This window comes from Eretmochelys imbricata, chromosome 1, assembly GCF_965152235.1.
Source record: "Eretmochelys imbricata isolate rEreImb1 chromosome 1, rEreImb1.hap1, whole genome shotgun sequence".
NCBI lineage: Eukaryota > Metazoa > Chordata > Testudines > Cheloniidae > Eretmochelys > Eretmochelys imbricata.
In genome coordinates, this window is record NC_135572.1 from 248,563,501 (window position 1) to 248,586,978 (window position 23,478).

At 43.2% G+C, this 23,478-nt stretch overlaps 1 protein-coding gene across 2 annotated transcripts in view; it reads right to left on the minus strand.

Moving 5' to 3' along the window:
- CACNA1C (calcium voltage-gated channel subunit alpha1 C) overlaps nt 1–23,478 on the minus strand; it is a 709,385-nt gene that overhangs the window by 76,829 nt on the left and 609,078 nt on the right. For both annotated transcript variants that reach the window (XM_077827237.1, XM_077827230.1), the window contains exon 29: nt 15,803–15,913. In XM_077827237.1, the coding sequence (XP_077683363.1) occupies nt 15,803–15,913 (111 nt within the window). The remainder of the gene's footprint in view (nt 1–15,802; nt 15,914–23,478) is intronic.

Genomic DNA, 23,478 nt, shown 5'->3' on the forward strand with positions numbered 1-23,478 from the left:
ATCCTTTCTTAAAAGCCAATCCTTCTTAGAGACATCATCTGAAAACTGCCCATGTGATTGCTTGATTTTGGATTACAGTTTGTAATCTTGTCAAGAGTTACAAGCACATATTGAGAGTGAATTAGACCCCTTTGGGATTTGCTTGTTATGACCTCGAAGTACCTCTCAAAGCCAGATTCCTTGTTGGAGAGAATCAGGGTGGATGATGAAAGGCAAGCTGACTAAGGAAGGAGCTTTCAGTCAAATAAAGAGGTAGCAGTTCCAAACTATTTTTCCCACCAGAAAGTTTTGATTTTTTTCCCCCAGGGAAGGAGGGGGAAGTGAACTGAAGGCACTGTTTATTTTTGCAATAGAGGAATTTAGAGTGCAATACCATAATTTACCCTTAAAGGGAGACGCTCACCCTGTCTTCAGCCATAGAGTTACATACCACTGTGCTGAACTCTCCTGGGATTTACTGAGGAATTGCAGTCACCCCCTTGTGGGAATTTTTTGGAGTACATAGTATCTATGGAGCTTGTGTGGGGGGAGGCCAGATTGGTTACTCATGAGCATGAAGTACCCATCATTACAATAAAACACATACATTTTCTGCCCCTCTCTGCACTCCCCCCAAAAAGGAACTGATAGCAAATCACCCCAGGATCAATTAAGTAATGACAAGTTGATCATACATATGCAGTGACTGACTGGAGCGGAATCTCATTTGTGCAGGGGAGCAGACACTGTATCACTTCAGAATGAATATGCCAATCATCTTTAGATTTCTTGGCTGTTGAGTTCAGCTAACAAGATACTGCGGTTTGTTTCAATACTAATGGAGCCACTGTGATCTCTGCAGACCATGGCTTTTACATTCTGTGAAAATACTCCTAAGTACAGTAGTTGGGAAGTCTTGTTAACAGCAGAGAAATTTGCCCACGAGAGCCTGTCTGAAGGTCTGAGCTCATAGTCACTTGGCACTCAAAATAAGGAACTGTGCGGGACAGTTCTAGCACAAACCAGGCTATCCCATGCACAGAATTCCTGAGGGGAAAAGGGGGTGGGGTGCTGAATAGTGATCTCAGCTGGGTTAGGAGTACAGGGTCATCTCTGTGCTAACTGATGTGCAGATATTTCTTTGCTTAGCCACAGGTGCTCAATGCACTCTTACTACAAGGTTTGCAAAAATTAACTAGTCTCTTCCACTGTAAAACATATGTAGCTAAAGGGTGCAGCAAAGCCTCAGTGTTTCTATTGGGTGGGATCTGAATGTAGGTCGGATGGTCCCCAATGGAAGAAGCTGCTACAATACTGCAGAAAAATGGGAAAGATATAAAAAGGGAGGGGGAAAGAGAGAGAGAGAGAAGATGGGGGAACTAACAGGAAAGAATACTGACAGGATGACCTGGTCTCAGAGTACCTGAAATAAATCTGCACGTCTAGACAATGGAAAGAAACATTAGTCTTAAGCCAGGTGTCTGTTGGAAGAGGGAGTTTATGGGAGGGAGGGATAGGGGCTGGTTCAAGGATGACTTCCTGATAAGGAATGTGGTTTCTTAGGAGAGCAAAAGTTGTTTGATTGGAATGGACAGCAACTCAGACTTTGCTGATGATCTGCAAAGCCACAATCTGGTACTAGCACAGTACCTTCATGTTCAACATGGGAATACATTTTTGAAACTCTTGCAGGCCACTTGGAGTTGTGTGGTTCACCTCTGGGCTTTTACTGAAAGAGCCTTCTCTGGAAAGTGGCAAGGCAAGGGGGCATCTCTTTATGAAGAAATTTAAACTGAATCATATATTCCATCATTTGAATCTTGGCACACAGTCTCACCGGCATATCTGAGAGAATCACATGTATTCTGCAGAATATTACAAAGCTACAGTAACAACTGGAGATAATGCAAATTATGTTAAGATGCCATTTAGCCATAACAGCAATCATGGAAATTAGCAGTGCCTAGAAGAGAAGAAATAAACTGGAGGATGCAGCTGCTTGCAGATCATGACAGACTATAAGAAAACAGCACCTATTTGCATACTATCAGCTCTCACTCATTGATGGATTAATTTTGAGAGACAGAGTCATTGCAATTCACCTACTGCTTGTCGTAATGAGTCATTCCTGCAGGGAACCACACAAATCCTGTACTCCATCAAAGCTATAAACAGTCAAAGGAGACAAGTTCTTCAACTTCTGAGTCAGTTCCAAAAATCCAATTGTTTTTAAAGGAACATGGTGCTGTTCTTTGCTTATTTAACAAGAAAGCAGCCCCTTCATTTTAGGGTAGGACTCATTTTTAATAACCTGGATATCTTTATTTTACACTTCAGCCTCACTTCTGATTCATGAGCTCTCATATTTCCCACATTAGGAAGCTACCGAAAGCAGATGGGTGGTTTTCTCCTGGGATTTAATGGACTGCCCAGACATATTGTCCTTAGCATGTCAGAATCAAAGATGTTGCAGGGGCTGGATGGCTCTGTGATTGGTAATAGAACACAGATACGTTCATTTCTAGGTCTCTGGCTGAATCTGGCTCAGATTATCAGTGACCAAAAATTATTATCCTCTGATTACTGTTTGACAAGGTGCAGTATCTAAAATGGGTTACTGGTCTCTGTTTTGTTCCTAGTGGACAAGAGTCCCCATCTCTCTCTTATGCACACACATGGAAAATCTTCACCCCAACTGGCACTAACTGGCCTCCTGGCTGGCAGTCTTAGAAGAAAGAAAATACTTATAGAATCTGAACTACTCTTTTTCCTTAGAGGAGGTGTCTCCAGATCAGGAGTAAGGGCAATGTTGAGGATGCCTGCCCTGCAACAGTCTGTATTGTATATGTTTTGTGGCTAAAGGACTTCCATTTCCAGATCTTACACTCCAGTTCATATTGCCCAGCACTATGTTCGCTTGCAAATAATCAGATAGGTCCTTTCCCACCTGGATGATAGTGCAGTTGGTTTCATATCTTTAGTTTCTTCATTTTTCTAGGTAGCTGTCATTGTGGTATATAAGCACTCAGTCATGTGTGAGGTCTGAAATTCAATGTGTGACCTCAGGGTGCCTGTGCCATAGATCAGGTTAGAAGCACGGCAGAGGCGATTCCCTGTATCTCTGGAGGTGGCACCCAGCAGCGAAAGCGCCTCCTAGTAGAGGCAGGAATATCTTTCAGGCTGCACAGTGGGAAGGGATGGAAAATAATGACTCTGAAAAATGACTGTCACTAGATGAAACCCTCCTGGAAAACTGTTGTTGCTGTTGGCTTGGATTCTTCTTAGTTTTGTGGGAAAGGAGGATAAGGAATGGCAAGAGCCTGCACGCACCTATGTTTCAGGCCTCCCTGACATAAAAACATGAACACAAGAATAGGAATGGAATGCTCCCCTATCTCCATTGCTGGTACCCTGGAACAATGAAATCAGCTTCTTGACCTTCATTCAGGTGGAACCCTTTCGATCCAGTGAAGCTCTGTAAAGAGCCATGGGCTCTTTCCAAGAATAACATCATCATGAATACCCCGTGGTCATAGTAGGAGGATGTAACCCACAGGAAACCTTACACTCCAGTTAGAACACTGACTTGATGGAAAGACTGAAAAATGGCTGTGATGGCTAGCTATGCCTGAACATATCACATTCTGTATATTGATAACCATGTGCAATTTGCTATCATGTCGCATTAGGGAGAAAGTACAGGTTTCTACATTGGTGGACTCCCCAAAGGCTACAATTAACAGGTTCTGTCATGATCCGGCAAATAAGTATGAGAGAGAATGCACCAAGACACCAGCACAGGAGGAGGAAAGAACAAAAAGCTGGACTTTGCTATAAGAACATAAGAGAACATAAGAATGGCCATACTGGGTCAGACCACAGGTCCATCTAGCCCAGTATCCTGTCTTCCGACAGTGGCCAATGCCAGATGCCCCAGAGGGAATGAACAGAACAGGTAATCATCAAGTGATCCATCCCCTGTTGCCCATTCTCAGCTTCTGGCAAACAGAGGCTAGGGACACCATCCCTGCCCATCCTAGCAAAGAGCCATTGATGGACCTATCTTCCATGAATTTATCTAGTTCTTTTTTGAACCCTGTTATAGTCTTGGCCTTCACAACATCCTCTGGCAAAAGAGGATATAAAAGAAGTTCCCTCTTTTTAGGGAAGGGAGCATGACCCAAAGGAAGCTGTCCCCTGCAAAAAACAACTATGAGCAGATACATTTCTAGCAACAGGTAAGGACACAGCGACCAATCATTGACCTTTACAACTGATGCTTCCAGGACTCTAGTAGTCCAGCTTTCCATAGCCACTTGTACCTGACAACAGGAGCAAATGCTTTGCTTTAAAAAAAAAATCAGCTTCACTTCCCTCTTTCTGAAACAGATCCCATGTTCTTTAAATACAATGACAAGTGGGATGCAATGGTGGATTTGTGAGTGGAGGCTTCTGCCTGCACATCTCTGGAAATGAAGAATTTTTTATCCTTATTTTGGTGGAGGATGAATTAGGAAGTGGTAACAGACTGGAAAGCATCCAGAATCAGTGAGAGATGTCTTAGGAGGGGATACAGACTCTGTTCATGTAGGTGCCATGAGATGGAGCTGGACATCTTGTTTGGCATGGCTGGTACAGAGGTAAGGTGGCCCACTGGAACAACTCTACACTCAAGTGACAGTCCTGAGAGATACATCATATGTTTTTAGACTGTTTGGTTTACTGTAGTTTTCTCTCTGTATTTTTCAAAAAGGCCCTCATTTTACAGAGAGTATAGTTTTTCCATCTATAGAATAAGACCATCACCAATACTCGCTCTTATGCATCGATCTCAAAGTGTATTATAAAGGAGGGTCAGCATCACTATGCCCATTTTACACTTGGGGAAACTGAAAAGCACAGAGCAGTAAAGAATCTGCACAATCTGGCCAGTGGCGGAGTGGGGGATAGAAATCAGGTCTCTTGGCCATCAGGTCTCGTGCCTTATTCCTAGGCAACACAGCCTCTGACATATCATTTCCTAACGGGATATAAAGTACTGTAGATGGGGCCTTGCTTTACCCTGTTATTTGGCGTTGTTGCTAAATGAAGAGAACCTGTGAGAACTTTTGACCATTTTGTATGAGCCTGTCTGAGGTGACAGAAGTTTGGGATTTCCCTTCTGTGGGTGAGAACAAGTTACTTTTCCCTGATATTGTTCCTTTTCAGTGCAGCTGCTGTTGCTGCAGGCACCATTGTGAATGAGACCCCAGTGCACCATCCCACTGTGCTTTTAACACAGCGTTAATAATTTTCTATATTAATAAAGAGTAATAGCTAATACTGTGCTTCCCACACCGCTGCATTGTGTAGTTATATCATTATTTTTGATCACTCATAATGACATTAAAACCCTCAAGTGCCAGACTGGAAATAAATCTGTCATAATGTTGCAGAAATATGCAAATTCCCTGGGTACGTCTACTGTGAAGGAAAAGGTCCCTCCTTAACGAAGCTCCTATTCAGCATCTTTGTATTTATCTTGCCTACCAGATTACCTATCAGTCCTCCAGGAGGTTGGCTAATCACACTGCACAGCCCTTGCTGGAGAAAATTAGAACAGTTACATATGATTAATAATAAAGAGTACAGGATACATTTTGTGTTGTTGAAAGGTGTTGGACTGTCAATCCCAGAAGGAGGATGTCCTCTATCCTATAAGCACCGGGGCAGTGGCAGAGCAAACATCCTCCGTATCTCTCACCAGTGTGCTTCCACCATGACAAAGTGGGGAACACTTCTAAGGGCAAAGGGAGTTCATTCTCCATGTTCATTCAATTCTTGGTCTCTCCACTGGGACTGCCAACAAAGAGAGCAATTGGGACCAATTGTGCTGCTTTTTTATGTGACATGGACCCCATCCACTAGGAAAATAGCTCATTTCATACAGGATGTCGACTAGTGTTCAGAGTAAAGAATTTTGATCCCGGCTGACCAGGGCTCAATTGGAACCAATGACCTAGAAATCTGTGTAAGGCTTTGTGTCCTGTTATCAATCCAATTCCCTCTATTTCATTTATCCGATGAATACTTTTCACATTGCACAATTTGTTTGGCTGCGGTAGCTGCCTCCTATATCTGTGAAATGTAACTACATTGCCTGCTTTCCTCTCCTTTAAATTTCTGCTAATGATCAGTGTCCCACAACTGGTACAGTAGGTTCAACAACAAATGGGATTTATGGTTTGCAGATCATACAGTCATCTTTGACTTAAAAACTCATTGAAATCTAAAGGAAGCACCAATGAAGATTCCTTTGATGTTTGCATAAGGGACTAGATCCACTATTTGCTGTGTTGAGGCCTGTAGTCTGAAAGATGTTAGCAGAGCAATCCTGTTCCTGAGTCCCCTGCTGTGTAGTTTGTTACATTACTCTGTATTGGAGAGTTTGTTGTTCAGTGGGCTTTTGTCTATTTCAAATGTATTTTTCAACCTAATGAGCCTGCACTCTAAATAAAAGGAATGCGGTTTCCCTTTCTTCAGATGACCCCTTCATCTAATAGGCTTTATGGAACAGAGTCACAATGGTATCTGTCTGAGGGCCCATAATAAACAACAACAGCCACCTTGGTGCTTGTCCTGCAACAAACCCTTTCACATGTGCTCTGTGCATGAATGGCATTTAGCCACTGACTCATGTTTGGGGTGGGGTGGATCCACACCAACCTGGCGGAACTGTGGGGAATACTGTTATAGGAGGCACAATCCCTCCCTAATCCCATTTCTGCTTTCTTCCTCCACCTGGACTCCATCTTTCCAAGGCTCCCCAGGCATGCAGGGTGAAACCTGCTGCCCATCTAATCAACTTCTCAGGCCAGTGAGGAGGGGACATGGGCTCATGGCCTCTCCTCCCTGCCCTTCTATGCCCCTCCTCGCAGACGTGCATGGAGGAAGCAGTCCTAATGTTTTGCTAAGCACAGGAATGTTTAATTACCTTTGTCCCCTACCAGCCGGAGGCAGATGTAATTAATGACTACGTGTAGGGGGTGCAATGGACAGAGCAAGTCTATTGAAGGGCCCTCTACCCCATGTACCTGATTCTTTATATCTGATCCTTTATGTATAGATCTAATTATTAATTACTTACTTATTTACATTACGGTAGCAGCCCAGATGTGCTAGGTACTGTTCAGACATACAGGAAGACACACGTTAGTATTCAATTCTGCATAACTGAACTAGAAAAGAGGGTCATTCCCCCTGCCACACCAGTGGCTACATATTCAAATACCCTCACAACATCTCTGCATTGCACTTCTAATCCCTGGCAAACAGGTAATTGCAAATGCAAAGTCTATTGTAAAAGGGAAAGACAGTCTTATGGCTAAAGCCCAGGAATGGCTATTGGGAGATTCAGGTTTTTTGCTTGCCTTTGCCACAGATGTGCTATGTGACCTTGGGCTAATCACTTAGGCCTGATTCATCAAAGTACTTAAGCACATGCATAATTTTACACTCATGAAAAAGCCCATTGCTGTCAATGGGGTTAGGCATATATTTAAATTGCCCTTGTATTTAACCACCTTACTGACTTTGGCTTTAACCTCTCTGTGCCTCAGCTTCCCCTCTTTGCAATGAGGATAATGGTAATTTATCTATCACAGATTCACTCCTCTCACCCAGGGCCGACATGCCTATAGGCCTCCCACCTCCAAACTGCCCTCAAGCTGATGTGCAGGTCAGTTTTGTGGTGTGCAGGGGGTGTATGTGTCTCTTCTGTATGGCTCACATGGTGATGAGGATTTTGCATCAAACCCCTGCACCATGGGTGAGTTTCACCTCTAATCCTCACAAAAAGAGGTGAAATGCATCGAGTATTAATTATTCACCCAGTTCCAATCCCCACAGAACAGCACCTCAGGAGACTTTGTGAATGAGAAACCAATGCCCTTCTGACACAGGAGGTGCAACCCCTGCCAGGGAACTTCAGTAACATGTAGAAGCATAAATAAAATAGGATTTATTACCCTAAAAGTTATATGCCTCCTTCCTTGGTTTTTATTTCCATTTCCCTCTGTTTTTCTTTCCCTTCTTTATTTTTCTCTTTCCATCTCACTCTTTCATTCTACCCCACTCTGTACTTCTCTCTCTTTTCCTTTCCACTTTTCTGGTTAGTCGTCTCCTTGTCCATTTTGTTAATGTTTTCCTCTTTCTGTGTCTTGTATTTTCTCTTCCTTTAAAAATTCTCTCTCCTCGCCCCTGCCCATTGTTTATACACAGTATTTCCTCTCCAGCTTTTGTTTCTTTCCCTTTCCCTGAAACCCAATTCTCTGTTGTTATTCCTCTCCTTCCCCTCATACACGGTCTCTCTGTTCTCTCACTTTCTTTGGTCCTCACATCCCATTGTTTGGTCCTTCCTTGCTCTCCTCATGTTCCAGTGTCTCTTGTCCAACTTTCATCCTCAAAGGAAGTTCATTATCTTTTCCCTCTCCTTATGGCCCCTCATATCTTTTTTTTTCTTACCCCTCCTCCCTCTCTTTCCCTTTTCAGGCCCCTGCTCCCAATCACTAAGATATTAAAGGAAGGGGGCAGAATGCCCTTTCTGTTGCAGCTGAGTGGGTGAGCCAGTTAGCCAATACCTCTTTTAGCTCAGTGTCCTCTAGTTTGTTGTCTCCTGCACAGCAGAAAGGATGAAACAGAGGCTGATGAGAGGAATCAGCCTGATGTCTATCCTGGCTGCCTCAAGTCCAGTGCAGAAAGAAATCACAGCGTTTGAGCCTTTTAACAACCAGAACAGCCTAGGCAAAGTCTTTGGGTAGCCTGCACTCAGGAGTCTCATGGTATCTGGATGCTCTATTCCTGAATCTCACGGATAATCCAGCCCTGAGCTAATACCCCCTCTATGCTATAAATCCATGGCACTGCATCTCAAGGAACCTGGTTACAACAAATATATGGTTCCTAGTTATTGTGTGTGGGTTGGACCTTAACTGTGTTTAACAACTGGTTAAATCCTTGGACCACAGCTGAAATCCAGTCTACATTACAAATTGGAACAATATTTGTAACTGGGCTGGAGACAGCCTGGTTGCAGCCAGGTTTCCTGACATGGCTGCATTAGTGTAGAAAGGTCCTTAATCTGATCCTCCCACGTGTGCCAGAGTCCTTGATATGCCAGAGGGGCTCAAATCTTCTGGTGTTTGATGCCTGTTCAACAGCCTATGATAGATATTTCTAAGACGACAAGAATGCAGCAATACAAAGAATGATAGATTTCAAAAATTAAGAAACTGCATGAGAATGGTGCAATGGGATGGTGTAGCATGAACAAAGGCTGGAGCATGCTAAAATATGTCATAACCAAGGCACAACAGATTGTGATCTCTCTGAAAAAGTAGAATGCAAGGAATAAGAAGCAGCCAATGTGGCTTAGCAAAAGACACTCCAAAAAGCTGAGTGTAAAAAAAGGAATTGAAATGGAGTAGTCAGGAGGGAACCAAAACAGATGAGTCAGTTTGCAGGCGTGAAAGGAAATATAAGAGCATCAAATGTATGATTAATGCTAAGTGAAGGGCTTAAAGGTGGAATAAAGATAGCCAAATATACCCAGAGAAAAAGAGATACTAGAGAGAAAGTAGATCTATTAATAAATGTGGAAGCATGCATCAATTAGGGCTGAGAATGGGAGGGTTCTCTAGTGAATTGAGGGATGGACTGGTAGTCAGGACTCCTTTGTGTAGAGAAAGTCACAATCCTTCCTGGAACTGCCTGTGGAGTGGACATCCTGCACCGAATGCAAAACTCATTTACTGTAATGCATACAGTTCTGGACACCTCTATACCAAAAAGATGTCAACAAAGGGAGGGAACTCAGAGAAAAGCAGCAATGGGCCTGACATAATGACCTTAGAAGGAAAAAATTAGAATATCCAAATATGCCTGCCTTGGCTATATGAGGATTTATGGGGGACATGACAGTCACCTACTTGTAACCATCAAGGAGAGAGAAGTTTTGGCTGCTACACTGGACAGCAAGGGGAATGGACTGTATGATCATTTACATCTCTAATATCTATGATTCCTTGAGACAAATCCCCAGTATTCCCCTTCTTCACATGGGCCAAGATTCAGCAAGGTACTTAAACATATGCCTCGCTTTATTCATGTGAGTAGTTCCATTGAAGTACCACCTGATTTAGTGCCAGGAAGAGAGTGGTAGTAGAAATTCAGTTTTCTAGGATCCTATTTCTGACTCAACAAATGGTTCTGGGAGGGTATAATGAACATTTTCTGAGAAGACAAGCACAGTATGAAAGGCTCAGCAATTAAAGAAACCATTTCCCGATGGCTCTGAACAGTTACAGGATTCACGGGGGAAAATTCATCCCTGTATTCATTCCCTGAAATGCTAATGAAGCCAACAGAGTTAAAGCAGAGACTAATTTGACTCTTTATCCTTTTTCTCTACCTGTATGAGTTATAAAAAATGTGTTCTTTTCATGAAACAGGGAGAGAAGACAGCTCCAGTAAATGAACCTTCCTCTCTGGAAAGGAGAGTACTCCTGTTCTTGAGAGTCCAGTCTTAATGTTGAAACGCCAAAATAACAAACCGTCCACCAGTACCATTGTTTAGCAGTGATGATATCTTCTGGCATAAGGTTATGAAACAAGTAGGAGCTTCAACAATGAGGGTGATGTGCAGCTGATGCACCCCATGACTGTGGCTTAGGACATGAGTGTAGGGGAACATATGGATGTATGGATTTTTACTTCTCCAAGGGACAACATTTCTAACGAGTGGCAGATTTGTTTGGTTGTTTATCAGGCTTTTTACTCATACAATTCTACTGTAGACTAGAGACAGGTTAGAGCTGGAAAGTTTGTTTCCAGAGTCCCGTTTTCCCAAAGTTCATGAATATGTGCATGTTCGCATTCAGGCCTTCAGTTTTGCCCATTATAGAGCCAATGATCCATCTCTGAGTTTCTAGCTGGATCTGAACTGCCACAAAGCTTTGGGGTGTTTGCATTTGGGGATCTGACTCAAGCCCATCTCAGTTCTGGATTTCTCTAGCTAAAGACACCTATTGGGCTACTGATCATGGCTAATATCATTGGTGGCATAAGTAGGAAAAAGTCCACTGAAGTTACTACTAGTCTCTTTATAGAAGACAATGTGGCCTAGTGGTGGGAGCACGGACTAAAATTCAGGACACCTAGGTTCAATTCCCTGCTCTGCTTTTATCCTGCTGGATAACCTTGAGCCAGTCACTTCACCTCTCTGGGCCTCAGTTGCCCCATCTGTAAAATGGAGACCATGATACTGATCTCCTTTGTAAAGCACTTTGAGATCTACTGGTGTAAAGGGCGAAAGAACTAGTTTATGTCCCTGACTGCACTAGCAATTAAATTGTTCCCTTGTATTTCATGCCATGTCTGCCCAGGCAGATTATGGGTGTGTTGTGGGCAGGGGGCACAAATGTGTGTACAAATTTCAGACTGGACTCTGAGTTCTAAAGAGAAAACCCTGGAAGCACCATCACAAAAAGCTCAGCAGAGTGACTGGAGCTTTTTAAAAATTAGAAACACAAACACCAGAACCCCCTGTTTCCCAAGCCTCAAGAACATCTCTTTAAACTGCCTGCCTGTTCAGAGTAACTAATCTTGAATCAGTTTATGGGACTTGGCCATTACAAACACTCAAGGTCCATTTGGGAGTCTTATTTCAGAGCAGCAGGTTAATACTCTGCACGGAGATGCAAGGACCACAGTGGATGTGTTCCTTATCAGCAGCCCTAATCATCCCAAATCTCTTTCTGATTATTAGCAAATTCTTTACTTCTCATTCCCTCTCTATGCCTGGAGTAGGTTAGTTGCTGATGGGCTGTTTGCCTTACACTGATAAAACCTGAGAGATCTGTGCCTCTCCTCCAGAAAAACATTGCAAGCCTAAAGACATGGGCTTGAGACAGTATTGCTCCTACTAAGTGGTGTCAGCTAAAAGACTGCACTGTCCCCACCACTGGGCATAAATGACAGAGACTGCCCTGCCCTCACAGAGGCTAACTAAAGAGATAGCGCTGCTCACAGAAGGGCGACGTACAGATTCGCTGCAAAGGCCAAGCATTCCCAGTGCCAGGGCTGTGTTTAGTTATGAAACCTCTTGTTTTTCTACCACCTTCAAATACTGTTTACAGAGCATGGAATAGTACTCGGAGGAGGACCCAGATCCTGGACTAAATGTAGTTCCCCAGCCCAGAGAATAGCCTCTTGATTACTGAATCCTTACTCTAATGCAAGAAGTAGCTCCAGCACTGGATTATACAAGTAAATTCCCAATGCCAGGGTGAGCCTGTGCTCACAATTAGTGCTTATGGAACTGATTCCTTCTTGGGTTTTTTTCCTTTCCATTATGCTATCAAGAGAGCTGAATGAGCAGGGCACATTGCCTCAAGAAAACAGGGGCCAAGAGATAAATAATGCTAGAGGTCTGTGGACATAATGAAAAATACATACAGAATCAGAAAGAGCCATGATATGTCTTTCATTATTATTCACAGAAATGCCAGCGAGAAACAGCTGTGATAGGAGTAGCTGTAAACTCCCCTCAGCCAGCACTACTACCCCATTGCCTATGGTACTCATGCTGGGAGAGACTGGGATTGCATTAGCTCTATACTTCTCCATGGCCACTTGTGCACACTCCCTACAGTGACTCCTGCAGGGAGACGCTGGGACCACAGTGATGGTGAGCTCCCTGATGGCCACAGCACCTATCTCATTCTCTTCAGTTATTCTTTTGTGAAAAGGCATGAGCAGCTGTGTGATCCACACAGTAACTGCTCCTTCAACAGTTCCTGCTGGGACCCCTCCTGGGAGATACTGCGATTAGCTATAACTACTGGGAGATACTGGGGCCATTCCTTTCCAACTATCCTTTAGGGAGTGGCTGGGAGAGGAGTAGGTATGTGACAACTTCCCAACATCCAGCAGTAGTTACATTACCTATATGGTGCCTCTTGCTGGGTTCAGAAATACCAGCAGCTGTAGAAAGTGGTGTGCTCCCTAGAGCAAACTCCCTAGCTTTAGTTCTGTGACAGGCCTGCTGCTGCTTCTCTCACATTCACTTCTCCTGCATTGTCCTCTCCTAAAAGCCTTTCCTGTTGTTGCTCAGGTGAGAGCATGATACCTTCAGGTCCTCATCTACGTCTCCTGCTCCTCTGCAGTCAGTCATAAAGGAGTGACTGCTCCATCACTTTCAGAAACTCCTCAGCCTGAAAAGACTGGGCTTTAGGCATAACATCAAAACAGCTTAATCAAAGATTGGTTTGGGCTTTACTGCTCTGGAAACGGCAGCCAATTACATCTACAACAGAGACCCCATAAGCATTTAAGCTAGTCATTCATACTTGGGAAAACTTAATGGCACTTAAAATCCCCTCTTTAGCTTCTGCTGGGGAACTTGGGATGTTTCAGTGGGAGAGGCGGGTGACTGTATCTTAAAGCTCTCCATCTCTCAGATTGTTCAGATAACTTAGGGATAACTACCCATTTGCAGTCCATTTTTTATACCATTCATGGTAGTGGGTGCCCAGCCCCCACGTAGCTGAGGGCTGCACCACCATCTTTCTCACAGCTGGAAGTCTGTGCCCAATTTACATAGATAAAATAGAGCAGCACAGTATAGCTGTAATGCATGGCCCATAGAGATAGTGACTTCAGATCCCATCATGCAGTGGTCCACCTTGATCCAAGAGGCCTTCCAGAAGTAGGTGGTATCCTTCTTTGGCAGGCAGTTTGAATCAAGATGGAGCAGTGCATGATGGCACTTCTACATGCTTGAAGGTCACACCTTTGTGATAAGGAGGGCAACTGGGAGTTACATTGCAGAACACATTTGATGTTCCAAGATTTACAAAATCACTGCACTTGTACAGAATATAAATCAGCATTAATATGCTGCTTAAGGCAGGCTTTTAGCTGTATTAGCAATTTCCATAGATTCATTCTCCCCACCCTCATTTTTTGGGGACAAATGCCCTGTTTTACTGTTTTTTCCCCTTTGAAGATATTAGTTCATCGATTTCAAGGCCAGAAGGGACCACTGTGATTGTCTAGTCTGACCTCCTCTAAAATTAAATGAAGTGTTGGGGCTATTTTTGGCGCTCAGGCATTTTTAGTTTCTATCTTTAATATGGTGTATTCCTGTAGCTGGCTGTTCTTTCAGCATGGGTAGGGGCAGAGTTATGGTTGATGCTGGGACCTTAACTGAGAATGTCCTGGCTTTCAAGACTCTTTATTAAAACCCTGATGTTCTAGTATGTGTTAAAGAGTGTTAAAAAGATATGCCATATAGTCTCATCTTTAATTAGGTCACAGGGAAGTTTTAGTTCAGAAATATTCTCAGGTTATTTTTAAACTCACAGTGATCAGAGCCCATAGCAAAGCTTGAAGAGTGTAACAAAGCAGGATCTAAGCAGAAGAATGCTACTAAATGCATGATGTATGTTCCTACACATATAATATGTATATAAGGTTTTTACAAAGTGTTGGACTTAGAAGAATTTCTACGGTAGCATATGTGGCAAAGTCACAAACTTGTAAGCCTACTGCCTACTGAAAGTTACAAGCTCTGCTGGTACAGCCAGTGATGCTTGTAATTTTCACAAGCACTACATTTGAGATCTCTCAAAAGTACCAAGATTTTGAACATAACCCATGAAACTTGTGACCTTCATGAGTGCTACCTATAAGAGGATGATGGGAGAAGGGAGAGAGATTCTGGGCTGGCTGAGGGCAGAGACTGTGACTTTCCTCATTCCCTACCTTTTAAAAGGCCTTATAGAAAAAGGTAAGAGAGGGGCTAGAGGTGCTGGGGTAGGAAGGAGAAGAACCAACATAGAGATGATGCTGGAAAGAGATATTGGTTTGAGTGGAGTTTAAGCAGAAAGTTAGTGCACTGCTGAGGGGAAGAAGGATGACAGGTTGGTGAAAGGTGGTGCTTTAACTTTCAATATAATAGACAAGCTTGGTTGTTGGACATGGAGGAGACTGTCACCTTTGTTAATGCCATATTGAGACTTCATGAAATGTAGCTGAAGCTACACTAAAAAGATGAAGGCCTCAGTTAATTTAAGAGCTGTGTGTTGGGTTAGCTGGAAGAGCTTGTAAATTACAACTTTGTTTCTGGTATAATTATGTTAGTGGAATGTGTAGCTCCTGTGAACGTAATAATCCCTGGAGACAGGAACTGATGGGGTTTCCAACATTGACAATAAATTATTAAATTATCCAAACCAGCTCTGTGCTGTAATCCTCACAAAGCACTAGGGTACAAGCCCAATTTGCCAGCCATTTTGATGAGCAGACTGATAACTGACCTGTGAGTAGATCAATTAGAATATTTTTTCCAAAACCCAAAGAAAAATTTCCAAGTACCATAAATCAAAATGAATCATATTTGATTAACTTCACTTTTCTTTTGTGGCCTGGGGACTAATCAGGAGATGTTTCAGGCTATAAAATTTGTTTTGGGAAAGTTAGAGAGAGCATTAGACCAGCATTCAATATGGAAATCAGGCAGTAGCCTTAACTGTAGAGTAACTACCATGACTTCATAATAACGAAGGAGCAGGATCTTCCTCTCCTAAAAGACACTGCTCTTTTTACGTGTCTACTCTCTACCTGAGAAAAGCTCTTCCAAACACAGGGTGAGACTCCAATCCAGAGAGTAACTGCCCAGTTTAGCTACTGGGTGGTGACTGCGGGGGTGGGGTAGGGTTATTACATATTTTCTCTTCACTTCCACCACACACAGGAAGAGAAATTCCCAATCTACAACACCTACCTTGGGTTTGAAGGCAATTAGTTTCAGAACCATCTCGACGGTGAAGAGGCCCGTGAAGAGCATGTTGAGGATATTCATGGCTTGTTTGAAGGGACAGCTCTGACCATAGTGCTGAAAAAAAAGCATCCCAGAAGCATTGTGAAGAATGGGTTGTTTGGATATATAGGTTTTCATCCCCCACTTAAAGAGGACTGTCTATATTTTTACAGGTTTATGCCTCCTCTCTCCTTAAATTCATTCACAGCAATAACTTTCCTTCAGTCGAGGAAGACTGGATATGGATCTCTTTAGGATTAGTTCGTGTCTGTAACACAGGAATTGTCATACTAGACCAAACCAGCAGTCCATATGGTCTAGTAGTCTGTTCCTGACAATTGCCAATATGAGAAGCTTCACAGGAACTTGACAGAAATGGCATAATAGGCAATTATGAAAGAACCTGCTCATACAGGAAGGTTCTTCTTAACTCTGGTCCCAGTTCAACAAAATACTTATGCATGTACTTAAATGCTTTGCTGACTAGGGATGGATTTAAGGATATGTTCAAATGCTTTGCTAAATTGGGGCTCCACACGTTAATGATTGGCTTATGCTTTGAAGCATGAGGATTTAAATTCCTAATTTTTTAATTCCTATCTAATGTACTTATGGATACATATAAGCATCCGATCATTTTTTAACCTTACTTACCTCTTTGTTCCAATGACACCTTGTGAATTCCACAGGTAAATTATATGTTGGCTAAAAACAGTATTTCCTTTGATCAGTTTTAAATTTGTTGCATTTCGTTTCATTAAATGTGCCCTTGTTCTTGTATTCTGAGGAAGTGTAAATAGGAGCACCCAGTTTACCTTCTCAAGACCATTCATTATTGTGCACCCCTCTAGCATGTCCCCTCTCTATAGCAATCGGTCTCAATCGCAACAATCTGCCCTCACATGCAAGTATTTCTATACACCTAATAATTTCTGTCATCTGTCTCTGGACATCTTCTTTTTTGAGATGGGGGTTAGCAGAACTGAACACAGTATTCCAGTAGAGAATGCATTATTGATTTACATAAGGACATAATTACATTTGCAATATTATTTCCTACCCCAGTCTTTCCTAACATCTTGTTTACTTTTTTGACTGCTGCTGCATACTTCACAGCAGTTTCATTAAACTGTCCACAATGATGCCAAGTCTTGCTCCTGAGTAATTACCGTTAATTCAGAATCCAACAATCTACATAAGTAGTTCAAATTATTCTTTCCAATGTGCATTACCTTGCATTTGTCAACTATGAATTATATCTGAACTCATGTTGCCCATTCATTTAGCTTTATTAGGATCCTATGAAGTTACTCCCAGTCTTCTCTAGTCTTGAATAACCCACATAATGTGTCTACTGCAAAATTTTCCATCTCACTGTTCATCCTCTTTACCAGATCATTAAAGGTGGGGCTAGTCCTAAGTGGAGCACAGAATCTGGTCCAAGAGGTGAATATAGCTGGACTGCTTGGTAATAGTGACCATAATATAATTAAATTTAATATCCCTGTGGCAGGAAAAAGACCACAGAGGCCCAAAACTGTAGAATTTAATTTCAAAAAGGGGAACTACACAAAAATGAGGAGGTTAGTTAAACAGAAATTAAAGGATACGGTGCCAAAAGTGAAATCTCTGCAAGCTGCATGGAAACTTTTTAAAGACAACATAATAGAGGCTCAACTTAAATGTATACCCCAAATTTAAAAACATAGTAAGAGAACCAAAAAAGAGCCATTGTGGCTAAACAACGAAGTAAAAGAAGCAGTGAGAGGCAAAAAGGCATCCTTTAAAAAGTGGAAGTTAAATCCTAGTGAGGAAAATAGAAAGGAGCATAAACACTGGCAAATGAAATGTAAAAATACAGTTAGGAAGGCCAAAAAAGAATTTGAGGAACAGTTAGCCAAAGACTCAAAAAATAATGGCAATTTTTTTTTACAGTACATCACAAGCAGGAAGCCTGCTAAACAACCAGTGGGGCCACTGGACGATCGAGGTGCTAAAGGAGCACTCAAGGATGATAAAGCCATTGCGGAGAAACTAAATGAATTCTTTGCATCGGTCTTCATGGCTGAGGATGTGAAAGAGATTCCCAAACCTGAGCCATTCTTTTCAGGTGACGGATCTGAGGAACTGTCCCAGATTGAGGTATCATTAGAGGAGGTTTTGGAACAAATTGATAAATTAAACAGCAATAAGTCACCAGGACCAAATGGTATTTACCCAAGAGTTCTGATGGAACTCGAATGTGAAATTGCAGAACTGCTAACTGTAGTCTGTAACCTATCATTTAAAGCAGCTTCTGTACCAGATGACTGGAGGATAGTTAATGTGACGCCAATTTTTAAAAAGGGCTCCAGAGTTGATCCTGGCAATTACAGGCCTGTAAACCTGACTTCAGTACCTGGCAAACTGGTTGAAACTTTTATAAAGAAGGTTTCAGAGTAGCAATATTGTCAGACATATAGATGAACATAATTTGTTGAGGAAGAGTCAGCATGGTTTTAGTAAAGGGTATTATGCCTCACCCATCTACTAGAATTCTTTGAGGGGGTCAACAAGCATGCGGACTAAGGGGATCCAGTGGATCTAGTGCAATTAGATTTTCAGAAAGCCTTTGACAAGGTCCCTCACCAAAGGCTCTTATGCAAAGTAAGCTGCCATGGGATAAGAGAGAAGGTGCTCTCATGGATTGGTAACTGGTTAAAAGATAGGAAACAAAGGGTAGGTATAAATGGTCAGTTTTCAGAATGGAGAGAGGTAAATAGTGGTGTCCCCCAGGGGTCTGTTCTGGGATCAGTCCTATTCAACATATTAATAAATGATCTGGAAAAAGAGGTAAACAGTGAGGTGGCAAAATTTGCCGATGATACAAAATTACTAAAGATAGTTAAGACTCAGGCAGACTGCAAAGAGCTACAAAAAGATCTCTCAAAATTGGGTGACTGGGCAACAAAATGGCAGATGAAATTTAATGTTGATAAATGCAAAGTAATGCATATAGAAAAGCATAATCCCAACTATACATATAAAATGATGGGGTCTAAATTACCTGTTACCACTCAAGAAAGAGATCTTGCAGTCATTGTGGATAGTTCACTGAAAACATCCACTTAATGTGCAGCAGCAGTCAAAAAAGCAAACAGAATGCTGGGAAAAATTAAGAAAGGGATAGATAATCGGACAGAAAATATCATGTTACCTCTATATAAATCCATGGTATGCCCACATCTTGAATACTGTGTGCAGATGTGGTCGCCCCATCTCAAAAAAGATATATTGGAATAGGAAAAGGTTCAGAAAAGGGCAACAAAAATGATTAGGGGTATGGAACGGCTTCCGTATGAGCAGAGATTAATAAGACTGGGACTTTTTAGCTTGGAAAAAAAACAGCTAAGGGGAGATATGATTGAGGTCTATAAAATCATGACTGGTATAGAGAAAGTAGATAAGGAAGTGTTGTTTACTACTTCTTATAACACAAGAACTAGGGGTCACCAAATGAAATTAATAGGCAGCAGGGTTTAAAACAAATAAAAGGAAGTATTTCTTCACACAACCTGTGGAACTTCTTGCCAGAGGATGTTGTGAAGGCCAAGATCATAACAGGGTTCAAAAAATAACTAAATTCATGGAGGATAGGTTCATCAATGGCTACTAGCCAGGGTGGGTAGGAATGATGTCCCTAGCCTCTGTTTGCCAGAAGCTGGGAATAAGCGACAGGGGATGAATCACTTGATGATTACCTGTTCTGTTCATTCCCTCTGGGGCACCTGGCACTGGCCACTGTTGGAAGACAGGATACTGGGCTAGATGGATCTTTGGTCTGACCCAGTAGGACCATTCTTATGTTCTTAGTAGTGCTGCCTATTGTTAAGGTTGCTGACACGTCCCATTATAAGACCCTGTTTTCAGTTGCTTATAAGACTTGGCTAAACTTTAACCATTTGGGCTGAAACTTTCCACGCTGGGTATCTGGCTCAGGCTGAATTATTTGGAAATTTTTTAGTCCAAAACAGTTCAGCTCATCTGAGACCAAGACTAGAGAAAATATGCTGTTCTACCCATTAAAAAAAATACTGGTGACCTTTTATTTGAAAAGCTCTAGTATCTCTCCCTGCTTTGGGGAAGGGACTTGCAATTTTTGTGGGGGGAGGGGTGTCTGTGTGTGGCTTTCATCAAAGATGTGCCTTTTGGTGTCCCTGTGAAAATCTGCCCAAATTTGGCTAAGCTATAAGTCTTTGAAAAATTGCAGTTTGCACATGCTCAGCAGAGATTTCTTTGATTTTTAGCATCTAGAATGTCAAAGATTTCATCCTCAGTTAAGATGCTCCATCTCTTCGTCACCTAGTGCTGACCAGACTGTTCATGCACCATCCAAACAGAGCAACTAAACATGCTCCAACTCAGGGCTGGGGAGAGGGAGAGTGAAACTGGACTCTGGTTACGTCTACACAGCAAAGAAAAACCCATGGCTGGCCTGTGTCAGCCGACTTGGGTTCGTGCTGTGGGGCTGTTCCATTGCTCTGTAGACTTCTGGGCTTGGACTGCAGCCTTGAACTCTGGGACCCTCTCATCCCACAGTGTCCTAGAGCCCAGGCTCCAGCCCGAGCTCGGAAGTCTACACAGCAATACAACAGCTCCACAACCCGAACCCCCTGAGCCTGAATCGGCTGGCATGGGCCAGCCGTGGGAGTCTATTTGCTGTGTAGACATAACCTCTGTGTGACTGCTGATCCCAGCCCTTCTGGGCTGGGGTGGGGCTGTGCTGAGAGCAGGAAGTCTATCTATTCTGTGCTCTCAGTGATTCCCCTGCCGGCACCCAGGCAGCATGGAGGAGGAAACTGTCTGATTTGAATGCACACAGACGACAGATCAGAGGGGAGGAAAAGGAATAGATTGGGACAAGGAGTCTGGTGAGCCCGGGACTGGGGGCGAGAAGAGAAACTGGAACTGGTTGGATACGGAGAATGGGACTAGGAACAAATATGGGGGGTGGGAACAGTGCAGCAGGGAGAGAGATCTAACAAGGAGCTGTGGTGCAGGGGAGGAACTTGGACTGGCTAGGCAAAAGGACTGGGACAAGGAACTAGGGTCTAGGGAGAGGGAGACAGAGGCAGGCAACTGGGGAGAGGATGGGGAGACTGAGATTTGATGAGGGGACTGGGACATGGAGCCTGGGAGCCTGTGGAAAAAATCATATGTGATCATGTAATTAAATACTGTACCATAATTAAGGCAGCGAGTCTGTCACGGAGGTCACAGATTCCGTGACTTTCTGTGACCTCCGTGACTTCTACATCGGCAGCAGTTTGAATGTGTGGGAGGGGGCTCAGGGCTAGGGGCAAGGGACTGCGGGGGGGTGCTTACCTTGGGTTGTGGGGCTCCCCGGCTCCCCCTGGCATGGCCTTGCAGCTCCTAGGCGGAGGAGGGGGCAGGGGGCTCCGCCCCCACAGGCCCCACCCCCACAGCTCCCATTGGCTGTGGTTCCTGGCCAATGGGGGCTTTGCAGCCAGGGCTTGTGCTGGGAGCAGCGCATGGAGCCCCCTGACCCCTCCTAGGAGCTGCAGGGTAACGCGGAGCCGAGTAGGGAGCCCCTCCCAGCCCCCTCCCGCCCCCCAGCACCAGCAGGGTCCTGGGCCACATGCAGTTGCCTGCCCCCGCCCTCCTCCAGCACCCACGGTGCCCCCGGACTGTCCCCTGCAGAGCTCCCCAGCCCCCTGCCCAAGTTTTAGCTAGGGGTGTATAGTAAAAGTCATGGACAGGACTTCCCTGACTTTTATTAAAAATACCCGTGACTAAAATGTAGGCTTAATCATAATGCATACACACAAGGGGGCCCAATTACAGTTGAACAGACAACCTTAATTCTGCCACTTCCTAATACAGAGTGCTTGACTTTGCAACCTTAATAATGCTCTTTTAATGTAGATTTTGTGTGTGTGTAGTTGATGAACATATTAAGCAACAATGGTCCTAGTATGGAACCTGAGGGTATCATACTCATCTTGTCTACACTGGTGGCTGCATGTGTAGCTACACACTACAGTGAAAATGTGATATATCTTGATTTTAGTAAGGCTTTTGTCACTGTCCCACATGACATTCTCAGAGGCAAACTAGGATCTAGATGAAATCACTATAGGGTGGGTGCAAAACTGGTTGAAAAATAGTACTCAAAGAGTAGTTATCAATAGTTCGATCTCAAATTGGGAGGGTGTATCTAGTGGGGTTCCACAGGGGTCAGTCCTGGGTCTGCTACTAGTCAATATTTTCATTAATGACTTGGATAATGGAGTGGAGAGTATGTTTATAAAGTCTGGAGATGACACCAAGCTGGGAAGGGTTGCAACAGCTTTGGAGGATGGGATTAGAATTCAAAATGACCTTGACAATTTGGAGAATTGATCTGAAATCAACAAGATGAAATTCAATAAAGACAAGCGCAAAGTACCTCACTTAGGAAGGAAAAAGCAAAGGCACAACTATAAAATGGGGAATAACTGGGTAGGCAGTAGTATTTCTGAAAAAAATATGGGGCTTATAGTGGATTATACATTGAACGAGAGTCAACAATATGATGCAGTTGCAGAAAAGGTTAATATCATTCTGGGATGTATTAACAGGAGTGTTGTAGGTAAGACATGGGAGGTAATTATCCCACTCTACTTGGCACTGGTGGGGCCTCACTTCTGGGCACTACACTTTAGAACAGACGTGGACAAACTGGATAGAGTCCAGAGGAGAGCAACAAAAATGATGGAAGGTTTAGAAAACCTGACCTAGGAGGAAAGATGAAAAAACTGGGTATGTTTAGTTTTGAGAAAAGAAGACTGTGGGAGGTCCTGATAACAATCTTCAAATGTGTTTAGGGCTGTTATAAAAAGGACTGATCAGTTGTTCTCCGTGTCCACTGAAAGTAGGACAAGAAGTAATGGGCTTAATCTGCAGCAAGGGAGATTTAGGTTAGATATAAGAAAAAACTTTCTCACTGTAAGGGTAGTTAAGCTCTGGAATAGGCTTCCAAGCGGGATGGTGGAATCTTCATCATTGGAGATTTTTAAGAACAGATTGGACGAACATCTGTTAGGGGGATGGTCTAGGCTTACTTGGTCCTGCCTCGGTGCAGGGAGCTGGACTTGATGACTTTTCAAGGTTCTTTCCAGCCCAGCAATTCTATGATTCTATGAAAACTAGTCTGTATCCACACTATGGTGTGTAGCTACAGGTGGCAGTGAAAGGCTCTGGTAGCATGGAGGCAGCAGGGAAGGGCTCTGCCAACACTGCTAAAAATAGCAACATAGATGTGGGAGGCACTGCTTGGGGGGTGTCAAGAGCTGGGTAGGGTATGTATCCTAAGGTTCTGGCATGTCTTTACTCCACTCACCTAAGCAGTGCCTCACTGTCTACACTGTTATTTCTACCCATGCTAGGGAGGTGGCTGATGTATGTACTCTATACACAATTGACCATTTATTCCTGGTCTTTGTTTTCTGTCTCTTAGTTAGTTACTGATCCATGACAGTATTATATCTCTCACTACATCACTAATTAGTTTCCTTGTCTGGCATTGCTTCCAGAAGCTTTGCTTCTGAACACAGCAAGTCTCCAGGAAGGAAAGGAAGCAGTCCTAATAGGCTGCAGGT